Source organism: Stegostoma tigrinum, chromosome 17, assembly GCF_030684315.1.
Source record: "Stegostoma tigrinum isolate sSteTig4 chromosome 17, sSteTig4.hap1, whole genome shotgun sequence".
Taxonomy (NCBI): domain Eukaryota; kingdom Metazoa; phylum Chordata; class Chondrichthyes; order Orectolobiformes; family Stegostomatidae; genus Stegostoma; species Stegostoma tigrinum.
The window spans coordinates 28,155,409-28,179,453 of record NC_081370.1 but is presented as its reverse complement, the minus strand read 5'-3'; the positions used below and the strand labels follow the sequence as shown (position 1 = coordinate 28,179,453).

General features: G+C 40.5%; 1 protein-coding gene across 1 annotated transcript in view; it reads right to left on the bottom strand.

Annotated features, from left to right (window-relative positions):
• Positions 1–24,045, bottom strand: part of tmem9b (TMEM9 domain family, member B) — a 71,109-nt gene that overhangs the window by 11,182 nt on the left and 35,882 nt on the right. Inside the window, exon 4 of the mRNA XM_048545806.2 lies at positions 19,350–19,481. Coding sequence (XP_048401763.1) covers positions 19,350–19,481 — 132 coding nt within the window. The remainder of the gene's footprint in view (positions 1–19,349; positions 19,482–24,045) is intronic.

Here is a 24,045-nt window from a genome sequence, read left to right as displayed (position 1 = left end):
CCCCTGTACTGTACAAAACAAATGGAAAATACAATGCTCAGAAGAAAATAGAATATATTTATACATTAAAAGTAATAAATACCATAAATATTTTCAGCAATTTACTGTTTTGTAGTTCCATGCACCTGTTTATTGCAGGCAGTGCCACTGCTGCGTGATAAAGCCTCCTTTGGTTTGATCAATCTTCTCGTAATTTTCATCCTGACTATATTGTCCTTTTGAGGACGATACTTGCTAAAGTACAGTTCTACCATATAAAACTAGTAATGTATATTGGCAGACAGTTTGAGCATGTAGGGTATCACTGATGAGTTAATTCATTTGATGCCAATTGTAATGCACATTGGCACATTGCCTTGACTGTGATAAGTTAACAGAAGAATCTGGGAACCTGATCTGGAATCTTATGGAATAAATTCTGGAAATACTCTGCAAGTCATACATCACTGTTGAAAAGAAACAGATTTAACATTTTATTTAGTATCAGTTAACTCAAGTTTCTCGCCAAAGACGTTGCTTGACCTTCTGCCTACTTCCAATATATATTTATGTATTACTGGGACCGTGTTCTGTACAGTAGAGTAGTACATTGCTCAGGTCTTTACCCACACAAATAACTTTTGCATTAGAGTCAGTTTGAGAAGAATTAATAGTCTTAATACCTGGAATGGGAGGGTGGAGAGAGGACAAAAAGGCTAGGCTTGTATTTATTGGCATTTAGAAAAATAAGTAGTGACTTGATTGAAACATACAAGATGCTGAGGGGTCTTGACTTGGTCAACGTGGAGATGGTGCTTCCCCTGCTGAGCAAGTCTTAAATTTGGAGGTTGCTGTTTAAAAATCAGCAATTGTCCATTTAAAACAGAGATGAGGCAAATTTCTTTCCCTCAAAGTATGTCTTTGGAACTCTCTTCCTGAAAAGGTGGTGGAAGCAGAGTCCTTGAATATTTTAAAGGCAGAGGCCAATAGATTCTTGTTTAGCAAGGGGTGATGGTTGTCAGGGGTAGACTGGAATGCAGATTTGAGATTACAATCAGATGATCTAATGGAATGGCCTCTTCCTGCTCCTTTTTCTTTTGGTTGGATGTATGTCTGTACGATCATTTTAAAGTGACATAATTTAGTTCCCATACATGCAGTCATATTTTAAAAATAAATACACAATGTTTTCTGCAGGCCCTTGAAAATTATCTTCCAAAAATGCAGCTCAGTCTTTAAAGATAACATGAAAAGTAAGATTTGCCTAGAATTTGGTATCCATTCATTTAATATCACCTCACCTTACTTTCCACCAACAAGTGTAGATAAAGTTTTGCAAGAAGACTAGAAGATGGCAAGTATAACTCCCCTTCAGAAAAAAGGACAGGATTAAGCAAGAAAAATTATATTTCATTTGTTGGTAAATTATTAGAGTGTATTATCTGAGATGAAATTGCTCCGCACTCGGCGAAATTAGTTAATGGCATTAAGCATGAGTTCCTAAAAGGCAGTGGTCAACTAACTCCATAGAATATTTGTAAAAAAAAAGCAGAAAATAAATAAATTGCAGTTAAAATAGTAAAAGAAAGTTTGAAAAACTTATTTGTAGAGAGTGGGTACAATCAGAACTTCTCTGTTGAAACTTTTTACTGAAGCAGAGTGCATAAATTCCTTGAAACAGAATTAAACAGTTGCTTGAAGAATAGAAACACTAAAAGTGCGTGCATGAAAATGAGCAGAAAAGCAAAATTAGTGAGGAGACAAACAGTGGCATGGACTTGATGGGCTGAATGGTTTGTTTCTGTGTTGTAACACTTTACAATGATTTGTACAAGCACAAGAAGTATAATAAAAAGAAACAATGTAAAGACTTGCACTCGTATAGTAACTTTCACGTGTTCCAATTTACGTGTTCCAATGTGCTTTCCAGACAGTAAACTTCTTAAGTGTAGTCACTGTTATTATGTAGGAAACATGTAAAGCATTAAAATTCTCACGCTCTCCGCACTTGCCTGTCAGCACCATAGGCAACTGTTATAATTTGAACAGCAATAGTTTCTCATTTGGGCCTGGAGTATTGTCTGGCTATCCTCATTCCTGGAAAACTCTCTATTTCCTCATTTTATTGGGTTACCATTGAGATTGGGAAATCCTCCTCCTTTATGGACTCTACATGGTAAAACAAAATGCAAAGACTGCAATAAATTAATTTAAGTCAGTAAATGAACAGGGGAAGAGTTCTTCCATCAATTTTGCTATATCAATTGTGAACTATCACAATTGCAGCTTGGCACACTGTGTGGAACAATTCTGAAATTTTGTAATGTAATTCCAATCTGAGCACTTAGGGTCTTTATTCTCCAAATCCTTCTGAAATTTGGTAGTCATTTCTACTTTGACTTTGTTTTTTCCCTTTTGTGTCTTCAAAACTATTTTTCAGAATTTTTAAAAACCGAATAAACAATTGTTCACTTCCAGTCTTCTTTCATTAGTTCTTAACTTTTGAATTTCAGTTTTGGATCCCACCAGGTGCTTTGATTAGATGCCTAATTTCTGAATCATACGTTATGCATCTAAGAACATTTGACGTTATTATATTTAAACTAAATTATGGAAGCAGGCTGTTTTACCCACTCAGTCTGTTTAATTAGTGTTTATTCTCCATGGAAGTAGAAATCCCAGTCCAACATGTTCCCACTATCCCCTTTACTTTTAACGGACATTTCCTTCAATTACTTATGTAACCTTTTTTTTAGGCAGATGTCAATTTGTTCACCGCAGCATTTAATAATTTATATAATACTTTGTATAACCCCACAATTATGAGCTTTTAAAAATTTACATATTATCTTGTATCTACTCTCTTTCATTCTAAACACCTTAGCCACAGGAACCAAATGTTTTGATCTACTTTATCACATTTCTTCCCATTTTTGAAACATCTCTAACGATTTACCCAGAAATTTATTTTCCACACATTTCTAATTCTTCAAATCTTTCTACATAATTTTATTCCCTTTTGCCAAACAGTATCTTATTAAATCTACTGTATTTCCTCTTATGCTTTCTACACTGTGAAGCCTAAAACTACATAGAGTACATGGCAACATGGTGGCTCATGGTTAGCACATCACCAGGGACCCAGATTTGATTCCAGCTCTGGGCGACTGTCTGTGCGGGTTTCCACTGGGTGCTCTGGTTTCCTCCCACAGTCCAAAGGTGTGCAGGATAGGTGGATTGGCTATGCTAAATTGCCCATAGTGCCCAGGGATGTTTGGGTTAGACATGAGAAATGCAGGGGTGGGGGTAGTGGAATGGATCAGGGTGGGATTGTCTTCGGAGGGGTGGTGTGGACTTGTTTGGCCAAATGGCCTGTTTCCGCACTGTAGGGATTCAATGAATGATTCCCTCAGATACCTGACCTGCAGACTTAGCAAGGCTATATCTTAAGCGTTATGTTCCATAAACCCACTAATTCAGTAAATTTTTAATCTATTTGAGGTGTAGTTTTTAGAATCTTAGGAACTGAATTCCTCAACTCTTCCATGGTGTTCTTCCATTCAAATTGTCATTATTTTAGTGTGATTATTCAGCTAAAACCCCATCTCACTCACTGTCACAATCCGCAGGATACTATTTTACAAACACATTCTTCGATATTAAAACCAGATAATGGGAATAGTTTTCAAGTGAGATAAAGGTCCAAATGCCATACTGTCCCAGTGTTTATTTTTCACTTCAGATTCACTTGTATTTAATTCCATCTAACATTGCTTGTCCATTCCGTTGGCTTGCATGTTCCAAAGGTCAGATGGTCACTGGAGCAATACAATCAGAATTGTGTGTCTGGGCCATCCAGAATCCAGACACAGAAGACTGAGAATTTCCAGCAAATTAAAGATTCCAGTAGCAAATTCCCCTGCATCTAAAACCCTTCAAAATAATCCAGTAAAGGAGGAGAATTTAGACGGTTCCGCTTCAGTTAAATTCATAATTACCCAGGAAATGTTAGACGATTAAAAAGTTGATGTAGCTCTCAGACCCATGTTAACCACCCCATCATACCTCCCCAATTCTCAGATCCCCCATCCAACCCAAATAGATTCCACTATAATCCATGAACCTGAAGCACCTCAATCTCCCGCTGGACTGAACAATTTCGCCCTGACATCCTGTTGCTACATCCTCATTTGGCCACCATTGGTTCCAATACCACCCTCTGCAACCTCTAACATCTCCCTTGGCTAGCAGGCAAACAGTCAACCTGTCACCTGATTTACTTTGTTATTACGAATGTCACATACGTTCAGAGACAGAGCCTTTAGTTTGCCCTTTATTTTCACCTTTTTAACATTTAGTGTCGACCATTGGAATATTGTTAGATTTATTCTCTCTCTCTGACTCTAATTTTCTATGTTATTACCTTGCTGTGCCACCTTCACTTCATTTCTTGAGTTGCTCCTTATACCCAAGTTGGATCCCTCACCCATTTTAGCTCTGTTTCTCTCCCCACAGATGCTGTCAGATCTGCTGAGTTTTTCTAGCACGTTCTGCTTTCATTTCAGATTTTCAGCATCAGTAATTTGCTTTTTATTGGTTTAAAAAGGCTTAGTTTTGCAGTTTTCACAGGTACCTGCACAGCTCAATTACAGCAGACAATCCTAATACTTATAGACCCAACTTTGCCCAATACTGATGACAATACCCCATGAACCAGAACCCAGTTTTCCCAGACCATTCTTTGAGCACATTATTTATTTCATTAATCTTATCTTTTTGGTGCCAACGAAATGACGCTCAGGTAATAATTCAGAGATTATTACTTTGAGATTCTGAGCTTTAATTTGGTGCCAAACTCATGTTCAATAAGCAGAATGACCTTCTTAGTCTCACCTAGGTTGTTGGTACCTATGTTGAGCATGGAAAATCGTTTCTTCCTTCCACTCCAAAGTCCTGTTCAGCCCTCAGCAGATGTCCTGAAACCTGGCACTGGGTAGACAACATAGTTTTCTGGGCATATGCTCATTTACACTATTCCTCAATTCAAATACTTCTTTGGTACAGTTCTGAATTGATTTAGACTTCATTTAATTCTCCACAACATACTTCAAGATTCACTGTTGTTTATTTTATATATTTTACATGCTGCACTGAAATTAATTTGTTATGTTATTTCAGCTATTTACTTCCTCCATGCTGTACTAAATGAATTTACACTATCAGTTCAATTAATTCAATTCTGATACTATTTCGAATTAAGTTACATTTTCCTCAGCTGATATAACACCTTTTAATAATCAATGAAGCATTCAGCTTTAAAAAGTATTTCCTTGCCATACTGAATTAAAATACATTCTTTCTCAGCTTTAATCATTACATTTTTCACATCCAAAATTCTCAGTTAAATTTTATGTGAACATGGCCCAGTTTAAATAAAATTTTGCACTTTCACAATGAAGAGTCTGGCCTTTCTGCATAGTCCATGTGTTGAAGACGCTCTTGTAATTCTGTTAGGTAGGAAATTCCAGAATTTTGGCCCAGTGGCAATAAAGGAATAGCAGAAATAAAGGAACAGTGTTATATGTCCAAATCAGGATAGTGTGTGGTTTGGAGGTACTGTTTCCATGCATTACCTGCCTATGATTTTCTATGTGGTAAAGAACTTGTGCTTAAGAACTGTTGCCAAAATAGGTTTGGCAGGTTGCTGTAGTGTAGTCTAAATCAGTACACAATGTAGCCACGATATATCAATCATGAAAGGAGTGAGAACGTACCTTCCACATAACTGTTTCCTTTACCACTGGATGAGATGAGAGGAGATGGTAGGGAGCCTTTTTACAATGCTATTTACAATGTAACAGTAAACGTTCAATAACGCACTGAAAAGTTTTAAGAAATTTAGATAGCAGTTCAATGTGTTAGTTCCATTGGAAGTGGTGCCAATCACACATTTTTGAAACTGGACTGTATCTTCAGCTACAGCAAGAGGACAGTAGTTCTCTTGTCCTAATACAATCCAAACTTGCGTCTTGCATGTAGTACATGAAATTGGGGGAATTGCAGGTGAGCCATTTATTAAATAATACTCAGCCACTAACTTGCTCCATTGTTGCTCACACTTTGCTTTTATTTGATACAATTAGACCAGGGGTTTAAAAAGATATTACATTTCGAGTTTAACACAACTTCTTCAGGACTGTTTTGAAGAGCAGTCATATCGAACTGGAAATGATAGCTCTGTTCCGCTCTCAGCAGTATTTTGATTTTTATTGGTTTAAAAAGACTAAAAGGCAACAAATTTTGTTCCCTCAAATGATTTACTAAATTTTTAACCATTGAAAATCTGAAGTACCTGTTATTCCTGTCAGTGGTACTGTAAGAGGCCATTCATTATAACTGAAAACATGCAGTACTTGTCATTCCAAGATAACAAAGTGTGGAGCCGGATGAACACAGCAGGCCAAGCAGCATCTCAGGAGCACAAAAGCTGATGTTTCAGCTTTTGTGCTCCTGAGATGCTGCTTGGCCTGCTGTGTTCATCCAGCTCCACACTTTGTTATCTTGGATTCTCCAGCATCTGCAGTTCCCATTATCACTAGTCCTTGTCAATCCAGTAGGTGGCATCATAATAGGCCATTCAAGTGTTAAAGGTGTAACATTAGATGATGCACATTAGTCAATGCCGTCTTCTTCTCAATAACTGAACTTTTGGTAGCAGTTGAATAAGCAGTTGAACAAAATTAAGGAGCAAACTTTACATTTTTTCACAAAAGCATGATACTGATCCAAATCTTTCAAGGTACAGCAATCATTATTGGATTCCACGTTTTTGTGCCACAACCAAGCTTTGCACTTTTGGCTGGTGTTCCATGTCTAGCTTCTTCAAAACGTGCTACAAATCTTCTACTGAACTGTTTCTCATAACATTGAGGGGGTGGGGAAGCTTTTTACAGTACTATTTTCAATATACCAGTAAGTATTCAGTAACAAAATGAAAAGCTTTAGAAAACTTAAATGGCTTTTCAATGTATTAGTAAATGAGTCAATGTAAATGAGTGAATGGATGAGTGAGAACACAAGTGAAAGAGTCAAAGATGGAACAGGTGGATGGGGGAGTGAGCTCACATGCAGATGAGCAAGCAAGAAAGGGTTTAAGTGACTGCGTAAATGGTTGAGTCAACGACTGCACAGATGAATGTGTGGAGGAGTGAGTGAATGGGTGTATTAGTGAATGGACGTTTAAATGAAGTGAGCATATGAGTGAGAATGAATGAGTGGGTGAGTAGAGATGTAGAGAGGTGAATGGGTGAGTGAACAGTTTAGTGGATGAGTGATTTCAGGAGTGAACTGTTAAGGATCAGTGTGTGAGTGAGTAGGTAAGTGGACGAATGTATGAATAAATACATGAGTACACCAGTGACTGGGTGAGTTGGAAGATGACTGGGTGGATGGATGGTTGAGTCGGAAAACAAAGAAGTGCATTCATGATTGCATGTATGCATGAATGGGTCAATGAATTGATGAGTGTACTGGTAGTTTTCTTTTCTTCTAATTTGTTCATGGGGTGTTGGTACTATTGGCTCTGCTGGCAAGGAGTTTGATATTGTTCGTAGGGCTAACGGGATCAAAGGATATGGGGAGAAAGCAGGAGTAGGGTGCTGAGGTTGGATGATCAATCCATAAGACCATAAGACATAGGAGTGGAAGTAAGGCCATTCAGCCCATCGAGTCCACTCCACCATTTAATCATGGCTGATGGGCATTTCAACTCCACTTCCCTGCACTCTCCCTACAGCCCTCGATTCCTTGTGAGATCAAGAATTTATCAATCTCTGCCTTGAAGGCATTAAATGTCTCGGCCTCCACTGTGCTCCATGGCAATGAATTCCACAGGCTCACCACTCTCTGGCTGAAGAAATGTCTCCTCATTTCTGTTTTAAATTTACCCCCTCTAATTCTAAGGCTGTGCCCACGGGTCCTAGTCTCCCCGCCTAACGGAAACAACTTCCCAGCGTCCACCCTTTCTAAGCCATACATTATCTTGATCATGATCATGATCATGTTGAACAGCAGAGCAGGCTTGAAGGGTCAAATAGTCCTAACCTGCACATATTTTCAATGTTATAATATTTCTGATCCCTTATTCCCCAGAATGCAATTAAGAGTCAACCACACTGCTGTGCATCTGGAGTCATATGTAGGCCAGACCAGATAAAGATGGCAGATTTTCTTTCCTAAAGGACAAGTGAACCAGATGAGTTTTAACAAATGGTTTTATAGTCACTACTAGACCAGTTTTAATTTTAAGCTTTTTATTAAATACACATTTCATTATCTGCTATGGTAAGATTTCAACTCCTATCAGCAGGACAACAGCCTGGGGTTCTGGATTACCAGTCTAGTGACATTTCCACTTTGTCATTGTATCCCTTACTACACCACTGCCTGCAGTCTGACTGCATGAGCAGATTAGTGGGTGAAGTTGTTGGAGGATGAAGTAGGTGGATGGGAGAAACTGGTGAAAACTGAGAGTGAATGGGGAAAATTAATGAATGAAAGAATGGGTGTATAAGACTATAAATGAATGGGTGTGTGAATGATTGGCGAGTGGGGATCATGTGGTCAGGCAGGTTAAATGTATAATTACTCAGGAGTAAGACTAGCATGTTTCCATGTAATGTTTTCTGGGTGACTACCCGTGTTAGTCAGTAGGAATTGCTAGAGTTCCCAGAATTGGAAACTTTTCTGGAGGTCCCAGGAGCAGGTGTGTTGCCCCTCACACTTCCTGCAGAATTTCCAAGGAGTCACTGTGTGTTTACCTACATTGTGTACCTACGGATATCTTGTGCCTTGTGGCCAATTTCTGACTATTCAGAAACCAGAAGATCGGAACCATTTTATTTTTAAGAACTTTGTTGTTGAAGCTCTCAACCTTTCCCAAAACCCCAGAGTTAGATTTGGTATGTTTGCCCAGAACCAGAACATAGTGTGCTGAATTTTGATTGAATGTTCTGAACATAAATCCTGATTTTCCAGGATATACCAGTTTCTTTTTTTCAGTCAGTTGTAACAATCGATATTTTGTCTCAGCTCAAGTGCCCAGTAGTTCTTCTATAAAAACGTATTTGTTTTAAATTAATCAGAGATAATAGGAACTGCAGATGCTGGAGAATCCGAGGTAACAAAGTGTAGAGCTGGGTGAACACAGCGGGCCACGCAGCATCTTAGGAGCAGAAAAGCTGACGTTTCGGGCCTAGGGCCTTCATCAGAAAAAGGGTGCAGGCCTGAAGCATCAGCTTTTCTGCTCCTAAGATGCTGCTTGGCTTGCTGTGTTCATCCAGCTCTACACTTTGTTATCTCTTCGCATTAAATTAAGTTGTCTTTTGGTTCAGCATTGAAAGTTTAAAGTTGCTGTTCTTATTTTTCCTTCTTTTATGGTTTCAATATAATTCAAGTTATATAGCCAGTTAGGACTGCCTCCTAACAAGTTTTGACAGTTCCAGTTTGCAAACAAGGACTTTCAAAATAAAAATGGAAACTGAGTGCTGAAATCTGGTTTTAAAATAGAAGCTCACTTTTTTAATCTCACTCTCAAATTTCAGTCTGAGAACAAACTAATGAAACTCCTGATTCCATCCTCTGGCCTCTTCTGTGGCTTAATAACTTTGCAGAAGTAACCTTACAGCCGGTTCAAATGTGAATTGATAAGGTTTGTACTAACATCCTTTCCCACAATAGCCCCAAGTTCAATTTTCATATGAATGTGAAGTTAGCAGTGTAAACCGGGCTATTAGCAGTATTTACTATTCCTCTCCACATTGTTATTTATGGTGTATTGCACTGGCACATTTCCAGAATGACTAAAATATAGAATATCTCACATTGTTAAGTAGTGAAGAAGCTTTGTACTCTAATGTTAACATTACACAGTAAAAAAGATTGGATTTAGATAATTTTTCTCACTTTATTAATAAATAAACACCTCAAAGATTAGATTGGCTAAAAGGTTGATTTACATCACAGCAGCTGCATTTCATGAACAATGGAATATTGCTTTGCAGTAAGTGAACAAAATTTGGGCATGTTTATTCATCCAGTTTTAAAGTATAGTCAATGTTACTTGATGTGAAAGCTAACTTATACACTGCCGTAAATTAGGGGATCTATCAGGCTGATACAAAACAAGCTCTCATTTTGTGATGTAAAACCAACCAAATTCGTGGCAGATCTTCAAGTCCTTTGCATTTAAAAGCCTGCCTTCAGTTAAAAAAGAAAACTTTGTTCTGAGAAATCCAAGTTCTTCAAGGTTTAGCAATCCTGGTTGAACACCCAGCAAGAAAAAACCTACGCGCTATATCCAGAAATTAGATATTCTTAGATTAGAATGGGATTTCCATTCCAATCTTTTTTCTTGTTCACTGACATATAAACTGACATTTTCCTAACTACCATCAGTTCTGAAGAAGGGTCACCAGACCCAAAATGTTAACTCTGATTTTTTCTTCATCGATGCTGCAAGACCTGCTGAGCTTTTCTAGCAACTTCTGTTTTGTTCTTAGATTATTATTTTAAAGTTTTAAAAAAGTTTGAATTTCAGTGTAATACTGAATCCTATAAGACTGAACAAGGCTGTCACCGCATTTTTTTTTACTTACAACACCAAGCACAAAACTTCTGATTAAATAAACATTTAAAAGAAAAGCACTTCAAATGTGGCTCTTAAAGACTGGATTGAATTTATAAATATTACTATGATATCATTAGTTACAATGCAAATTTAAAGCAGATTATATATACTGAACTAATAACAAACTGAATTTATATACTGTCTTTAAAATTGTAAAGTCTTTTTTCCAATTTTGAAACAACTATAAAAATGCAAGTATCTGCTGCTGTATTGTTGAGGCAGTGACAGTCAGTCTAAATCTTTTGTAGTCAAAGTTTTGCACAATATGAAAAGCAGTAATTATCTGCACATATTTGATTCAAGGAATGAGTACTCATAAATGAGTGGTTTCTCGGTACGTCATTCTTAAAACATTAATTATAAAACACAATCTTTGCTCGATAATGGGAGCAGTTGGTCCAGCAGCTCAAATGAACTCCAAACCTTTTGGGGTTCCTTAATAACAGGTGAATCCTAACATCTCACCAAGCCTGTTAAATAATGTGTGCACAGGAAGAAGAGTAACAGACTCTTTTCCATCCAAGCTTTATGTACCATTACACACCTTCTATGTTCTCTGTATGCAATAGCATGTTACTTCTTCATATCAATTCCTCAGGAACATGTTGCCCCAAAGCTGTGTATTCAAATTCTAAAAAAGTTTGCTATATTTGTGTATGCATAGACGTCACATATTTTGAAATCTAATTATATAGCTATCCAAAATATATTCAAATTTTTAAGGATTTGCGTTTATATAATTGCTTATCAAATATTGGTAATTTTCTCATCTCTGATAAGCTGATAAGCCCATTCTTAAATCTGATTTTAGTGATTCACGACAATAACCTACTTACTTAATTTTTCTTCAATGACTGCATATCCACACTGCAGAGCTGTTCCAGTTCTGAAGTTGGCAACAATTTCCACTATCATTGCTAAACTGTACAAATGTATCAAAAGCTAAGTAAGTGTTTTGATACAAGTCATCATTTCTAATATGAGCATGAATAAACCGACCAGGAATTCAGAACAATATAGAGACTGAAATTAATGAAAGACAACAGGCAACAAGCCAGGAGGTAGTGGTTGAAAGATACCATGTTTTTAATTCCAAAGTCTTGAAGAAGGTAGCAAACAGTTTTAGTTCTGCATTTCTAGAAAGGATTAAGTTATGTCAGTAGATGATGTGGTTTTACAATTTAAAATCAGCTCCTGATTCACTTTTCAACATTACCGATGATAAATTCTGATTCACACTTATAATACAAGCTTCTAACCTAATACTGTAATTTCATTCTGCTTGTGAATATCTGTTGCAACAATCCTCCTTGTCTAAGAATAAAATTATAGCATGGTAAGTTTACATAGATAATTTCCCTTTTTGACCTAGAAACCTGGAAAGGAAATATAAAAGCAATGACAGAAAAAATGATTTAACACGGGGTTTGAATTTTGCTGTAAATGCTGATCCACTTATCAATACCATCTAGTCTGGGTTCACTGCACTTGATTTTGACACCTCATTGTTTTTAATTGATGTGTTTTTAAGAAAAAAATTAAAATAATTAGCAGTTTTGTACAGTTGTTTTATAACAGTATGACAATAATTGCATTTGTTATGAGTTTGGGTAAAGACAGGTGTGTGAAAAGGAAAAGTGAAAAGACAAAAAGAAGGAATCACTCATTCCACTGTTCATAATAACAAATTAATGCATCTTTAGAAAAACTAATCAGAAGAGTATATATCATATTACTTTCTTACCTAAAGCAAGGATATTTAGATCAGAGATTATAATTTTCATTTGGAAGAGGAAATTTGCAATTGTCACATCAAATAATTCCACAGAGGCTGGTAATCCCATCATTAAGTCACGCTTTATTTAGACATGCATAGAACTGGACACTGGTTCAGCTTTAGCAGAGCCAGCTGTCAGAGAGAGCAGAGATTCGGATACTTCGCGTTCCATCTGTCAGCCTGGGCTCCTTGATTGGGGCTGTTAACCCAGTCCAGTCAGGAACTCACCTTCCATGAGGTCCACCTGGCTGACCTCATTCCAATCACTACGTCCCACCCCCTCTAAGTTTGGGGCAGTAGGCCTGTTCTTTTTCTTGTAGCTTCTCTTGGGGAGTTTTCACAGTGGGTCCGGTTTCTCCGATTCAGCCTCAGTTTTAGGCGTTGTACTGAACTGTAGCCCAGAGTGTCTTGGAAGAAAATTATTTTCCTCTTCAGGCAGTAAAGGTGTCGAGACTGTCAAATCTGCACTGTCTATCTCAGACTCAGAGGTTTCTTCGATGCTAGATGGAGGGGAAGAACCGATGGGCTCTGACTACCTTTCTAAGGCACTGGGTATGTTTTGCTCCTGTCCAATTTGTGAATTTGCAGCTTTTGTGTGGTCGACATGTTTGCTCAGGACCGCCTCACCTACCCAAACTTTATACATAATGCGACTTGACCTCATGTCAACCATGCCTCTTACCCATGTACAGTCATTTCTGTGGTTTCAGCATCAAAGTTTATCCCATGAAGTGAACTGTCTCTCGCCTAGAGGGGTATTGTGTTTGGCACTGGTGTTCCTGATGCCGTTTCAACCTCAACCCCAGATCCGGGAAGACCAGATTTAACCTGGTGTGGAGTCTTCTCCCCCATAGCAACTCTGCTGGAGCTATCCCTCCAGTTGCGTGACCTTTGGTTCTATCATCAAACAGTAACTGGGGCAGTTTGGTATCAGGTGAAACTGTAGGCTGTCTCTAAGCATGCCTTCAGAGTTTGGACTGCTCTTCCTGCCAAACCATTAGATGACAGATGGTATGGAGCTGACTTACATATTGAATGCCACTCAACTTTAGGAAATACTTGAAGTCCCTGCTAGTAAATGATAGCCCATTGTCTGTGACTAATACTATTAGGACCCCGTATATTGCAAAAAATGCTTGACGAATGAACTCTATGCACATCCCACCACTGTGAGTGAGTGTTCACAATGACTAAGAACGTTGAGCCCATGAAAGGGTCGGCATAGTGGATGTACAACCAAGTCCACGAATTCAGGGAAGCTACTGGCAGTAATTTTTGTCCCTGTTGGCACCTTGGGCACTGTCCCGCCAGTGTGGTTATCTGCATCCAATCCTGGCCACTAGACATAACATCTCACCAACATCTCCATTTCGGACACTCCTGATGACCCTGGTGGAGATCAGCCAGTATTTATTTGGCAGTGACCTTTAGTCAGGACAATCACTCTTGCTCTCCAAAATAATATGCCATCCCCATTGGTGACCTGATCTCACCGGGTCCAGAAAGATTTCAATTCTGGTTGTGATGGCCCTTTGGTTTCCTCAATGACCACCAGATGTTTCGGTTTTGCCAGGATGGCTTCTTTTTGTGTCCACAGTCTGTTACTGTCAGCAGTGACTGGAAGGGTGTCCACAAAGATTAAAACCAGAACAGACTGTTCCAGTGGCAACACTATCAGTGATGTATTTGCCAGCAGGAGGCGGCCCAAGGCATCTGCATTTGCTACTTGACCCCCGGATATTGTTCTAACTTTTAATTGTATGATCTTAGAATGAGAGCCCACACTGAATTCAACTTGATGCTATTGGCAGCTTAGCCTTGTCCTCTTTCAGTACCCTTAGCAGGGATATGCGGGCTGTTACTATTACAAATTTATGTCCTTCAAGGCATTAGTGAAACTTTCTCATACCAAAGATGACCGCCAAACTTTCTTTCTCTATCTGGCATATTTGCGCTCTGCATCAGCCAATGTCCTGGAAGGATATGTTATTGCGAGTTCCTCTCCATTGGGCCACCTGTGAGCCAAGACTACCCCAATACCGCACAGGGAGGCATTGCATGTCAGATCTCACTTGGGATCAAAGCGTGCCAACACATTAAACAAGAAAACTGCTTCTTCACTTCCCTAAAGGCTACGTCTTGGCTGCGAGACCGATCCAAGGCTGACCATTTTCAATTGCTGATGTAACAGTGCCAGGATGGAGGCCAGGTTATGTATGAACTTTCTGTATAATTTACCAATCCAAGGAAAGACCCAAGCTCCAGAACAGATATGGGAGCTGGGACACTGTCTATCGCCCTCACTTTATCTTCCAAGGCGTGTACTGGTTGACTGAATTGGTTGACCTTGTAGCCCAAGTAGGTCACTTGGGTAAAAACTGGAAGAAATATGGATGCTTTAAATCAGGAACAAAAATCAAGTTGCTGGAAAAACTCAGCAAGTCTGGCAGCATCTGTGAAGAAAAAATCAGAGTTAACGTTTTGGGTCTGGTGATTCTTCCTCAGAACACATTCTGTGGAAGGGCCACCGGACCCAAAATGTGAACTCTGATTTTTTCTTCACAGATGCTGCCAGACTTGCTGAACTTTTCCAGCAACTTTGTTTGTGTAGGTCAGGCATTCTTCCCTTCTAAAGCATAAGCTAGCCTTGGAGAAACATATAAGGACTATGTCCAAGTTCTTTAAGTACTCATTATTGGTCTTCCCTGTTAATTAGCATGTCATTCAGATAAATGGTGACCTGCGGAAGGCCTTTTAAAATGTTCTTCATCATCCTCTGAAAAATGGCACAGGCTGATGATACCCCAAACGGTAGTCTTATATATTGGTACAAACCCTTATGGATATTAATTGTAGCATACTTCTGGGAATCCTCATTTAACTGTGACTGCAGGTATGCTTGGCTTATGTCCAGCCTTGTGCAGGAAGCCTCCCCACCAACTTTTGTTGTAAGTACTTTATATGAGGGTCTGTGCATCTTTCCAGCTGCGAGAAGCGGTCCACCATTTGTTTAAAATTCCCACAAAGGCAAACTGACCTGTTGGGCTTACAGTCGGTAAAACCAATGCTGCTTATTCTGTCAACCAGACTCGTCTGATGATTCTTTCACTTTCCAGCCTTCAGATTTCTGCCTCAACTTTTGCATGTAAGGCAAATGGTACTGGCAGGCCTTGCAGAATGGTGGAAGTGCATCCTGGTCAACACATAGGGTGGCTTTGGCTCCTTTAAAAGTCCCTGGACCTTCCTGAGAAACTTCTGGGTATTTAAGCAGGCTTGAAACAGAGCCTTTTTCTATAAACAGTGGGAATTGAATCAGCTGCCCCTGATATGAGACCAAAACCGCACCCTTAATCTGTAGAGGTATTGGTTCTCAGTCTAGCCAAGGTCTTACACAAACTTAATAGTTGAAGTCCAGAGCAAATTTTGTTAAAGATTGGCTCTGCAATCATTGATACAGCCATGCTGGTATCAACCTTCATTAGAATATAGTGACCATTTAACCAGACATTTACTTTGATGATTCTGATTTGGATGTAGCTAAGAAATTTAGCTGTTCTCTGCCGGATGTAAATGAGCTTTACAGGGTATGCACTGTCCTGGATACCAGCTTGTGAGTTCTCTTTCTCAATTAAGGCCTAATGGAACTCTTTCGCTGTCTCAGGTCCTTGTACCAACAGCAACTATAATGGCTTACCAGCTGAGATCCTGAAAAAAATATTAACCATTTGGTGTAGGCTTGGCTTTGTTTTGGGGTTTTACTGTGGGCTGACTTAGAGTCTCTTGACTTAGGATATGTCCTGAGCGAGGCTATGCAATTGCCTTTGCTTAATTCCCCACCAGTCAGACTGGCAAAGGTGTCACTTCCATCAGCATACCCTGTAATTCATATGCACCACTTGCAGCATCTTCTAATGACAAAGCCAGTTGCAGTGTCTATTTGAATTCCAGCTGAACTTCAGCTAGTAGGCACTTTTGCAGGATTACATCATTAGTCCTACATACCAAACAATCTCTCAGCAACCTGTTGGGGTTAAACCAAAATTGCATGCGTCTGCCAGTTGTCTTAACCTTGTCAAAAATCCTGACACAAATTCCCCTGGTTCTTGAATTGCCAAGTAAAACCAATAGCATGTCAGAATTAGAGGGGGCTTGGTGTCATAATATTATTTAACTAAATCCATTTTGAAATGTTTTATCTGGTGCCTCAGGAAAGTTAGGCTCCTAATAATCGAAAAAGCTGTGGGTCCACAAGCTGTCGAGGGAATTAATTTTTATTTGCCCTAGTGCCATTTGCCTGAAAAATAACACATCCTTTCAACATACTGGACCTAGTCTTTGAAGGCAGGATCAAACAAATCAAGCTTCCCAAATAACATACGATGCCAGAAATGCTTACACTAAAATCAAAGCGAATTTCTTCAGGAGCGTATTTTTTTCGCTCATCATCACTGAAATAACTCCACAGAGGCTAGAATTCTGTTAACAAGTCACCCTTTATTCACACATGTACAGTACTTGACACTGATCCCGCCTCATCTGAGCCAGCTTTCAGAGTGAGCAGAACCTCGAACACTCCTGTTTATATCTGTCAGTAAGGACTCGCTGATTGGAGCAACATAACAGCTCCAATCAGGGAACTCATTTTCTATGAGGTTCACCTGGCTGACCTTGCTACAGCACAACATCACACTGACTCATCTGTATTCAGTTTCTCACTTCTCCAATTTACAAGCAGCAGAATGATTATTTTAGGCAAAATTTTAGTTTGGATTCCATCTCTAAAATCCACTTGAATGGACTTTTCTTCTGAAATTAATTTTTGGGAAAAACTGAGATCAACATAAGCTACAAATTTGCAAGGGCACAAAACAATGTTCTATAGCAATGTAAAAATAATCAATTTAATCTATATAAATTATTAATCAAATATTTTAAAATTTAAAGCACCAAGCCAATTCTGAATGTTCATTCAGAATGCTCCAGGGTAAATCTGCTACAGTTGAAACTGGATTCTACCTAATTAGATGATCAAACAAAATGAATATCATGTCAGATCTACTCCAGATTTAGACAGCATGGAGTATTTATATGTTGATATATTCGTTGCTTTTTCCTGATATTTTATGATGGAGTTAAAAGTGAGCATTTAAGGGGTTCCACATAAACAATTTATCAAAACAGTCATTTTTGTGAAAGAGGAAATAAGCACACCTGGAATTGTAAATGACTACTGGAACGTTCATTTGAAAATGTTAGGTGTCATACCTTGCTTTGGAATTTCAATTCAAGACCAAGGAGAAGACACATATTAAATTCAACACTGTTGCTGTGCACCTTGTTGAATCTGCCAATGAAGAACGCAAGCCTAGACAGATGTGGCTACAATAAATTCCAGATCTTTGAAATGGCATATTTCAAATTACAAATTTCAGTTTGTAATTTGAAGAGTTGTGCAGATAAACATGTTAAACTTTAAATCACATTCATAAGCTCCACTCTCTAGGGGCTTGCTCACAGAGCGGTGTAAATAATAGTTTCAACTTGCAAGGGAATAGTGCCCTTTTACATTATTCATCCTGACCGTCAACACACTTTTACTAGCACCATTGCTGTTAATCAATTACAAGGAAGCAAGTGTTAATAGTGTGATGAAGGGTCTGGGCCCGAAACGTCAGCTTTTGTGCTCCTGAGATGCTGCTTGGCCTGCTGTGTTCATCCAGCCTCACATTTTATTATCTGTTAATAGTGTGACACTGATTTCCCATTTCCCCTATAATACAAGTCTAGCCATCTTAGGTTACCTCCCCAAAACAGCTGAAGTTACAAACCAGAAGTGAAGAAATATAGCATGTTGGAATAATTAAACTGTTGTGCTGTTTTAACAATCATGGAGTGATTAGAAATTAAACTGTGAATGATCTAAAAATCAATAAAAAACAAATCACACCTTCAAAAAGCCTTCCTATCAGGTGTCAGTGGATAAATGCCAATTGAGCCATAAAAACCGGAACAAAAAAGTAGTCTGTTGTTTCATAATGCTTTCTCATGCTACTATATTCAGATGAGTGACAATAAAACTAAATTGTCTTTACATTTCAAATATGCTAGATACAAAATATGATCAAGATCCTTTTCTGTAGATGATTGACCACTACATCATGCAATAAAATTATGCATTTCATGTGCAAAACTTAAAATCCAATAACTCACCAGATAACAAAATGTGTCTTTATCTTAGGTTTTCCTTTGACCTACAAGACATTTATACAGCTGCAAAATAAATGGCCAGCTCGTTTTGCTAACGGCAGGAAGGCTCTGCCCACCATTAACTGCGATTTAATCTGCCCACTTAACTATTTTATGCTAGAGCCATTGCACCTTCCAGTTCTGATTCCAGGAAGAATGCAGTAATGAACAGAGTGAGGAGGCCAAGTAGGGAAGTTAATTCCAGTGAAGGAAGGACAGGGGGAGCATTAACAGGGACATGCTGAACAGTTTTCAGACAAGGATGAACACTGTACATTAAGAATTATCACCACAGGTATGGACATGATTGTAATCACTGTTGTGATTTGACAATTCATCTGGTTCACTGAGAACTATACCACTATGGAAAGCTCCAACTAAGTCCCTGTAAAAGCCAGCATACATTCAGGGCAAACAGAACAACTGCACATGGTTCTAACCATCCAATCCCACAGTCATAAAGAATGATGCAATAGTCTGGCATGGTAAAAGCAGAAATCGGAGGTTTAAACTTATGACAGAAGTACCATGCATATGTGCTTGTTATAACTTCCTCAGGGATCTGAGGTTCATCAGCAGTTCAACTGAGTCATTCATTGCTCCTCATACCAGAAAATTCAGGTCAATATTTTAAATTACTGTATATAGATCAGAACTCACCCCAAAGTCATCTTCATTCTGTAGTAACTGTGAACGTAATAAACGTTTCTTCAGCAAGGGTTCTACCAATGTCAGATAAACCATATAAAGCAACAATAAGCCCAGAATTGACAGATAAATGATGATCGTTACCTGCAAACCAGAAATATAAAAGGTGAACAATACATTTTTTAACCACTGACAAAACACCAATTCCTGATTGCAGGGAAATGAATCTCACCAGTAAACACAGGAAATGTCATTGATGCAAATTTTCTGAACTCGTTTTCCTGGCTCTCCTGTCATCAGGGTTTAAAGAGAATTTTGTGAATGAGAAACTGGCTACCTTGGCTCGACATGTAAAATTGTCACAGTAAAAAAGTACTATCTTGATGTAGCAGCATGAGCACTGATATCCTAGATAGCAAACTTTCCCAGCACAGATAGTAACATTCAGATGGCCGAAGAGTACAGCACTTGGCCAGGGCCTAAAAATGTATTTATAAATGTCAACATATAATTCATCCAAGCGTGCTTTTTTTTAAACACGACAGGCAGCACATATATACGTCAGCTGCAGCCAGGTTTTTGTGCTGCTAGCATCACTGTTGGGATTGCATGCAGCCAAGAGAACACCATTGTATGCTGCCATCAGAATAAGTAAGTTAGGTTGGGAAGTTGCCATGGAGAGTTGAACAGATATTGCCAAGGGTGGGGTGTGACCTGGAGTAATTGGAGATGGTGATGAAAGCAGAGAAATGAAAGTTGCCACAAGCGCAGCAACTGCCACTGCGAGCGGGGTAGAAAAGGCATCCATTGGTCACAGTGCCTGAATAAGACAGTCCAAACAATACTCTCAGCTAGGCAACTCTCCGACACCACCTCCTACCGCCCCCTCGATCATGACCCCACACCCGAGCACCAAACCATCATCTCCAACACCATTCACGACCTCATCACCTCAGGGGACCTCCCACCCACAGCCTCCAACCTCATTGTTCCCCAACCCCGCACGGCCCGTTTCTATCTCCTTCCCAAAATCCACAAACCTGCCTGCCCTGGTCGACCCATCGTCTCAGCCTGCTCCTGCCCCACCGAACTCATCTCCACCTATCTGGACTCCATTTTCTCCCCTTTGGTCCAGGAACTCCCCACCTACGTCTGTGACACCACCCACGCCCTCCACCTCCTCCAGGACTTCCAATTCCCTGGCCCCCAACACCTCATATTCACCATGGACGTCCAGTCCCTGTACACCTGCATTCCGCATGGAGATGGCCTCAAGGCCCTCCACTTCTTCCTGTCCCGCAGGCCCGACCAGTCCCCCTCCACCGACACTCTCATCCGCCTAGCTGAACTCGTCCTCACCCTCAACAACTTCTCTTTTGACTCCTCCCACTTCCTACAGACTAAGGGGGTGGCCATGGGCACCCGCATGGGCCCCAGCTATGCCTGCCTCTTTGTAGGTTACGTGGAACAGTCCCTCTTCCGCACCTACACAGGCCCCAAACCCCACCTCTTACTCCAGTACATTGATGACTGTATCGGCGCCGCCTCTTGCTCCCCAGAGGAGCTCGAACAGTTCATCCACTTCACCAACACCTTCCACCCCAACCTTCAGTTCACCTGGGCCATCTCCAGCACATCCCTCACCTTCCTGGACCTCTCAGTCTCCATCTCAGGCAACCAGCTTGTAACTGACGTCCATTTCAAGCCCACCGACTCCCACAGCTACCTAGAATACACCTCCTCCCACCCACCCTCCTGCAAAAATTCCATCCCCTATTCCCAATTCCTCCGCCTCCGCCGCATCTGCTCCCACGATAAGACATTCCACTCCCGCACATCCCAGATGTCCAAGTTCTTTAAGGACCGCAACTTTCCCCCCACAGTGATCGAGAACGCCCTTGACCGCGTCTCCCGTATTTCCCGCAACACATCCCTCACACCTCGCCCCCGCCACAACCGCCCTAAGAGGATCCCCCTCGTTCTCACACACCACCCTACCAACCTCCGGATACAACGCATCATCCTCCGACACTTCCGCCATTTACAATCCGACCCCACCACCCAAGACATTTTTCCATCCCCACCCCTGTCTGCTTTCCGGAGAGACTACTCTCTCCGTGACTCCCTTGTTCGCTCCACACTGCCCTCCAACCCCACCACACCCGGCACCTTCCCCTGCAACCGCAGGAAATGCTACACTTGCCCCCACACCTCCTCCCTCACCCCTATCCCAGGCCCCAAGATGACATTCCACATTAAGCAGAGGTTCACCTGCACATCTGCCAATGTGGTATACTGCATCCACTGTACCCGGTGCGGCTTCCTCTACATTGGGGAAACCAAGCGGAGGCTTGGGGACCGCTTTGCAGAACACCTCCGCTCAGTTCGCAACAAACAACTGCACCTCCCAGTCGCAAACCATTTTCACTTCCCCTCCCATTCTCTAGATGACATGTCCATCATGGGCCTCCTGCACTGCCACAATGATGCCACCCGAAGGTTGCAGGAACAGCAACTCATATTCTGCCTGGGAACCCTGCAGCCATATGGTATCAATGTGGACTTCACCAGTTTCAAAATCTCCCCTTCCCCTACTGCATCCCTAAACCAGCCCAGTTCGTCCCCTCCCCCCACTGCACCACACAACCAGCCCAGCTCTTCCCCCCCACCCACTGCATCCCAAAACCAGTCCAACCTGTCTCTGCCTCCCTAACCGGTTCTTCCTCTCACCCATCCCTTCCTCCCACCCCAAGCCGCACCCCCATCTACCTACTAACCTCATCCCACCTCCTTGACCTGTCCGTCTTCCCTGGACTGACCTATCCCCTCCCTACCTCCCCACCTATACTCTCTCCATCTATCTTCTTTACTCTCCATCTTCGGTCCGCCTCCCCCTCTCTCCCTATTTATTCCAGTTCCCTCTCCCCATCCCCCTCTCTGATGAAGGGTCTAGGCCCAAAACGTCAGCTTTTGTGCTCCTGAGATGCTGCTTGGCCTGCTGTGTTCATCCAGCCTCACATTTTATTATCTCAGCTAGGCAGCCTGGTTTCACCTAGTAGTCTCCAAATGAGCAAAAGGCACACCTCCCACTGGTAAATTCCCAACAGATAGGGCACTGAATTGGCTGATTTAGTGGTACATTGGAGTCTGGAGTGGAGGGTTATCTCTGGATGTGTGAAATGGCATGGTGCAGGAAGGTGAAGGGCATGACTCTGTCCGTTTTATAAATATCCTCATCTCCCAAACAATCCTGCAGAAGCTCGAGATCTAAAACCTGATGGCTTACAATGTAGAAGAGTTATAGAAGAGATATCTGCTGACAAAGTGGATACGATGATATAATTTTACAAAATTCCCATGATTCTGGAATGCAACCAGCAGACTGGAAGCTAGTAAATAAAGCTGTTCAAGAAAGTAGGGAAAGAGAAAACAGAGACATGCAGACCAATTCGTCTGATATCAATTCTAAGCTGAATGGAAAAACACTGCGATTCGAGTAAGGCAAATGGTTTTACAAAAGGGAAATCCTACTTGACAATTTTATTAGAGTTTATGTGATGATGTGACAAGTAGGGTAGATAAAGGGAAACCAGCAGATGAAGCAAACTGGATTTCCTAAAGATCTTATACAAGGGAAAGCCGCATCTAGTTGCAGGTTACGTGTCACAAAGAATACAGGATTAGTTCTTTTTATTCGTTCTTGGGATGTGGCCTTCACAGTTTAGGCCAGCATTTATTATTCATTCCTAACTGCCCTGGAGTAAGTGCTGGTGAGCTGCTTTCTTGAACTGCTCGATGCTTATAGTGCTGTTAGGATGGCAATTCCAGGAGTTTGACCAAGTAACAATCAAGAAACATTGATAAAGTTCCATGACAGGATGGTGCACGAGTTGGAGGGGAACTTGACGTGGTGGTGTTCCTATTTATCTGTTTTTCTCATCCTTATAAATGGTAAACGCAATGGATTGAAAAGGTATTCTTAAAGAAGTGCTTGTGAGAGAATGCAATGCATCTTATAAATGGTACACAGTCCAGTCACTGTACATTAGTGGTGAAGGAACTCAATATTGAAGGTGTGGATGGACGTGTAAATCAAGCCAGATGCTTTGTCCTGAATGTTGAGTTTCATAAGTATTGTTGGAACTGGATCTATCCAGGAAAGTGGAGTATTCCATCACACTTCTGATTTTTGCTTTGTAGATGGTGATCGGGCATTGAGGCAGGAGGTGAGTTACGTGGTACAGAATTCCTTGTGTCTGCCCTGCTCTTGTTGTCACAGCCAGTTTATAGTCAATGGTAACCACCAGGATGCTGATAGTCCAAGAATTTAATAATGGCAATGCCACTAAATGTAAATAGATGTTGGTTAGATTCTCATTTGTTGGTACTGGTCATTGCCTGGCATTTGCGTGTGCCGTATATATTACATGCCACATGTCATTCTAAAACCTGGATGTTTTACAGGTCTTGTTGCAAATGGATACAAACTGCTTTAGGATCTAAAAAGTTCTGAATGCTGCCAAAAATTCTACCATCATCAGCGATCATCCCCACGTCTGACCTGATAACATAAGAAAGGTCATCATGAAATAGTTTAAGACGAATGAGGCTAGGAAAATATAAAGAACAAAGAAAATTACAGATCAGGAACAGACCCTTTGGCCCTCCAAGCAACCGCTGATCCAGATCCTCTATCTAAACCTGTCAC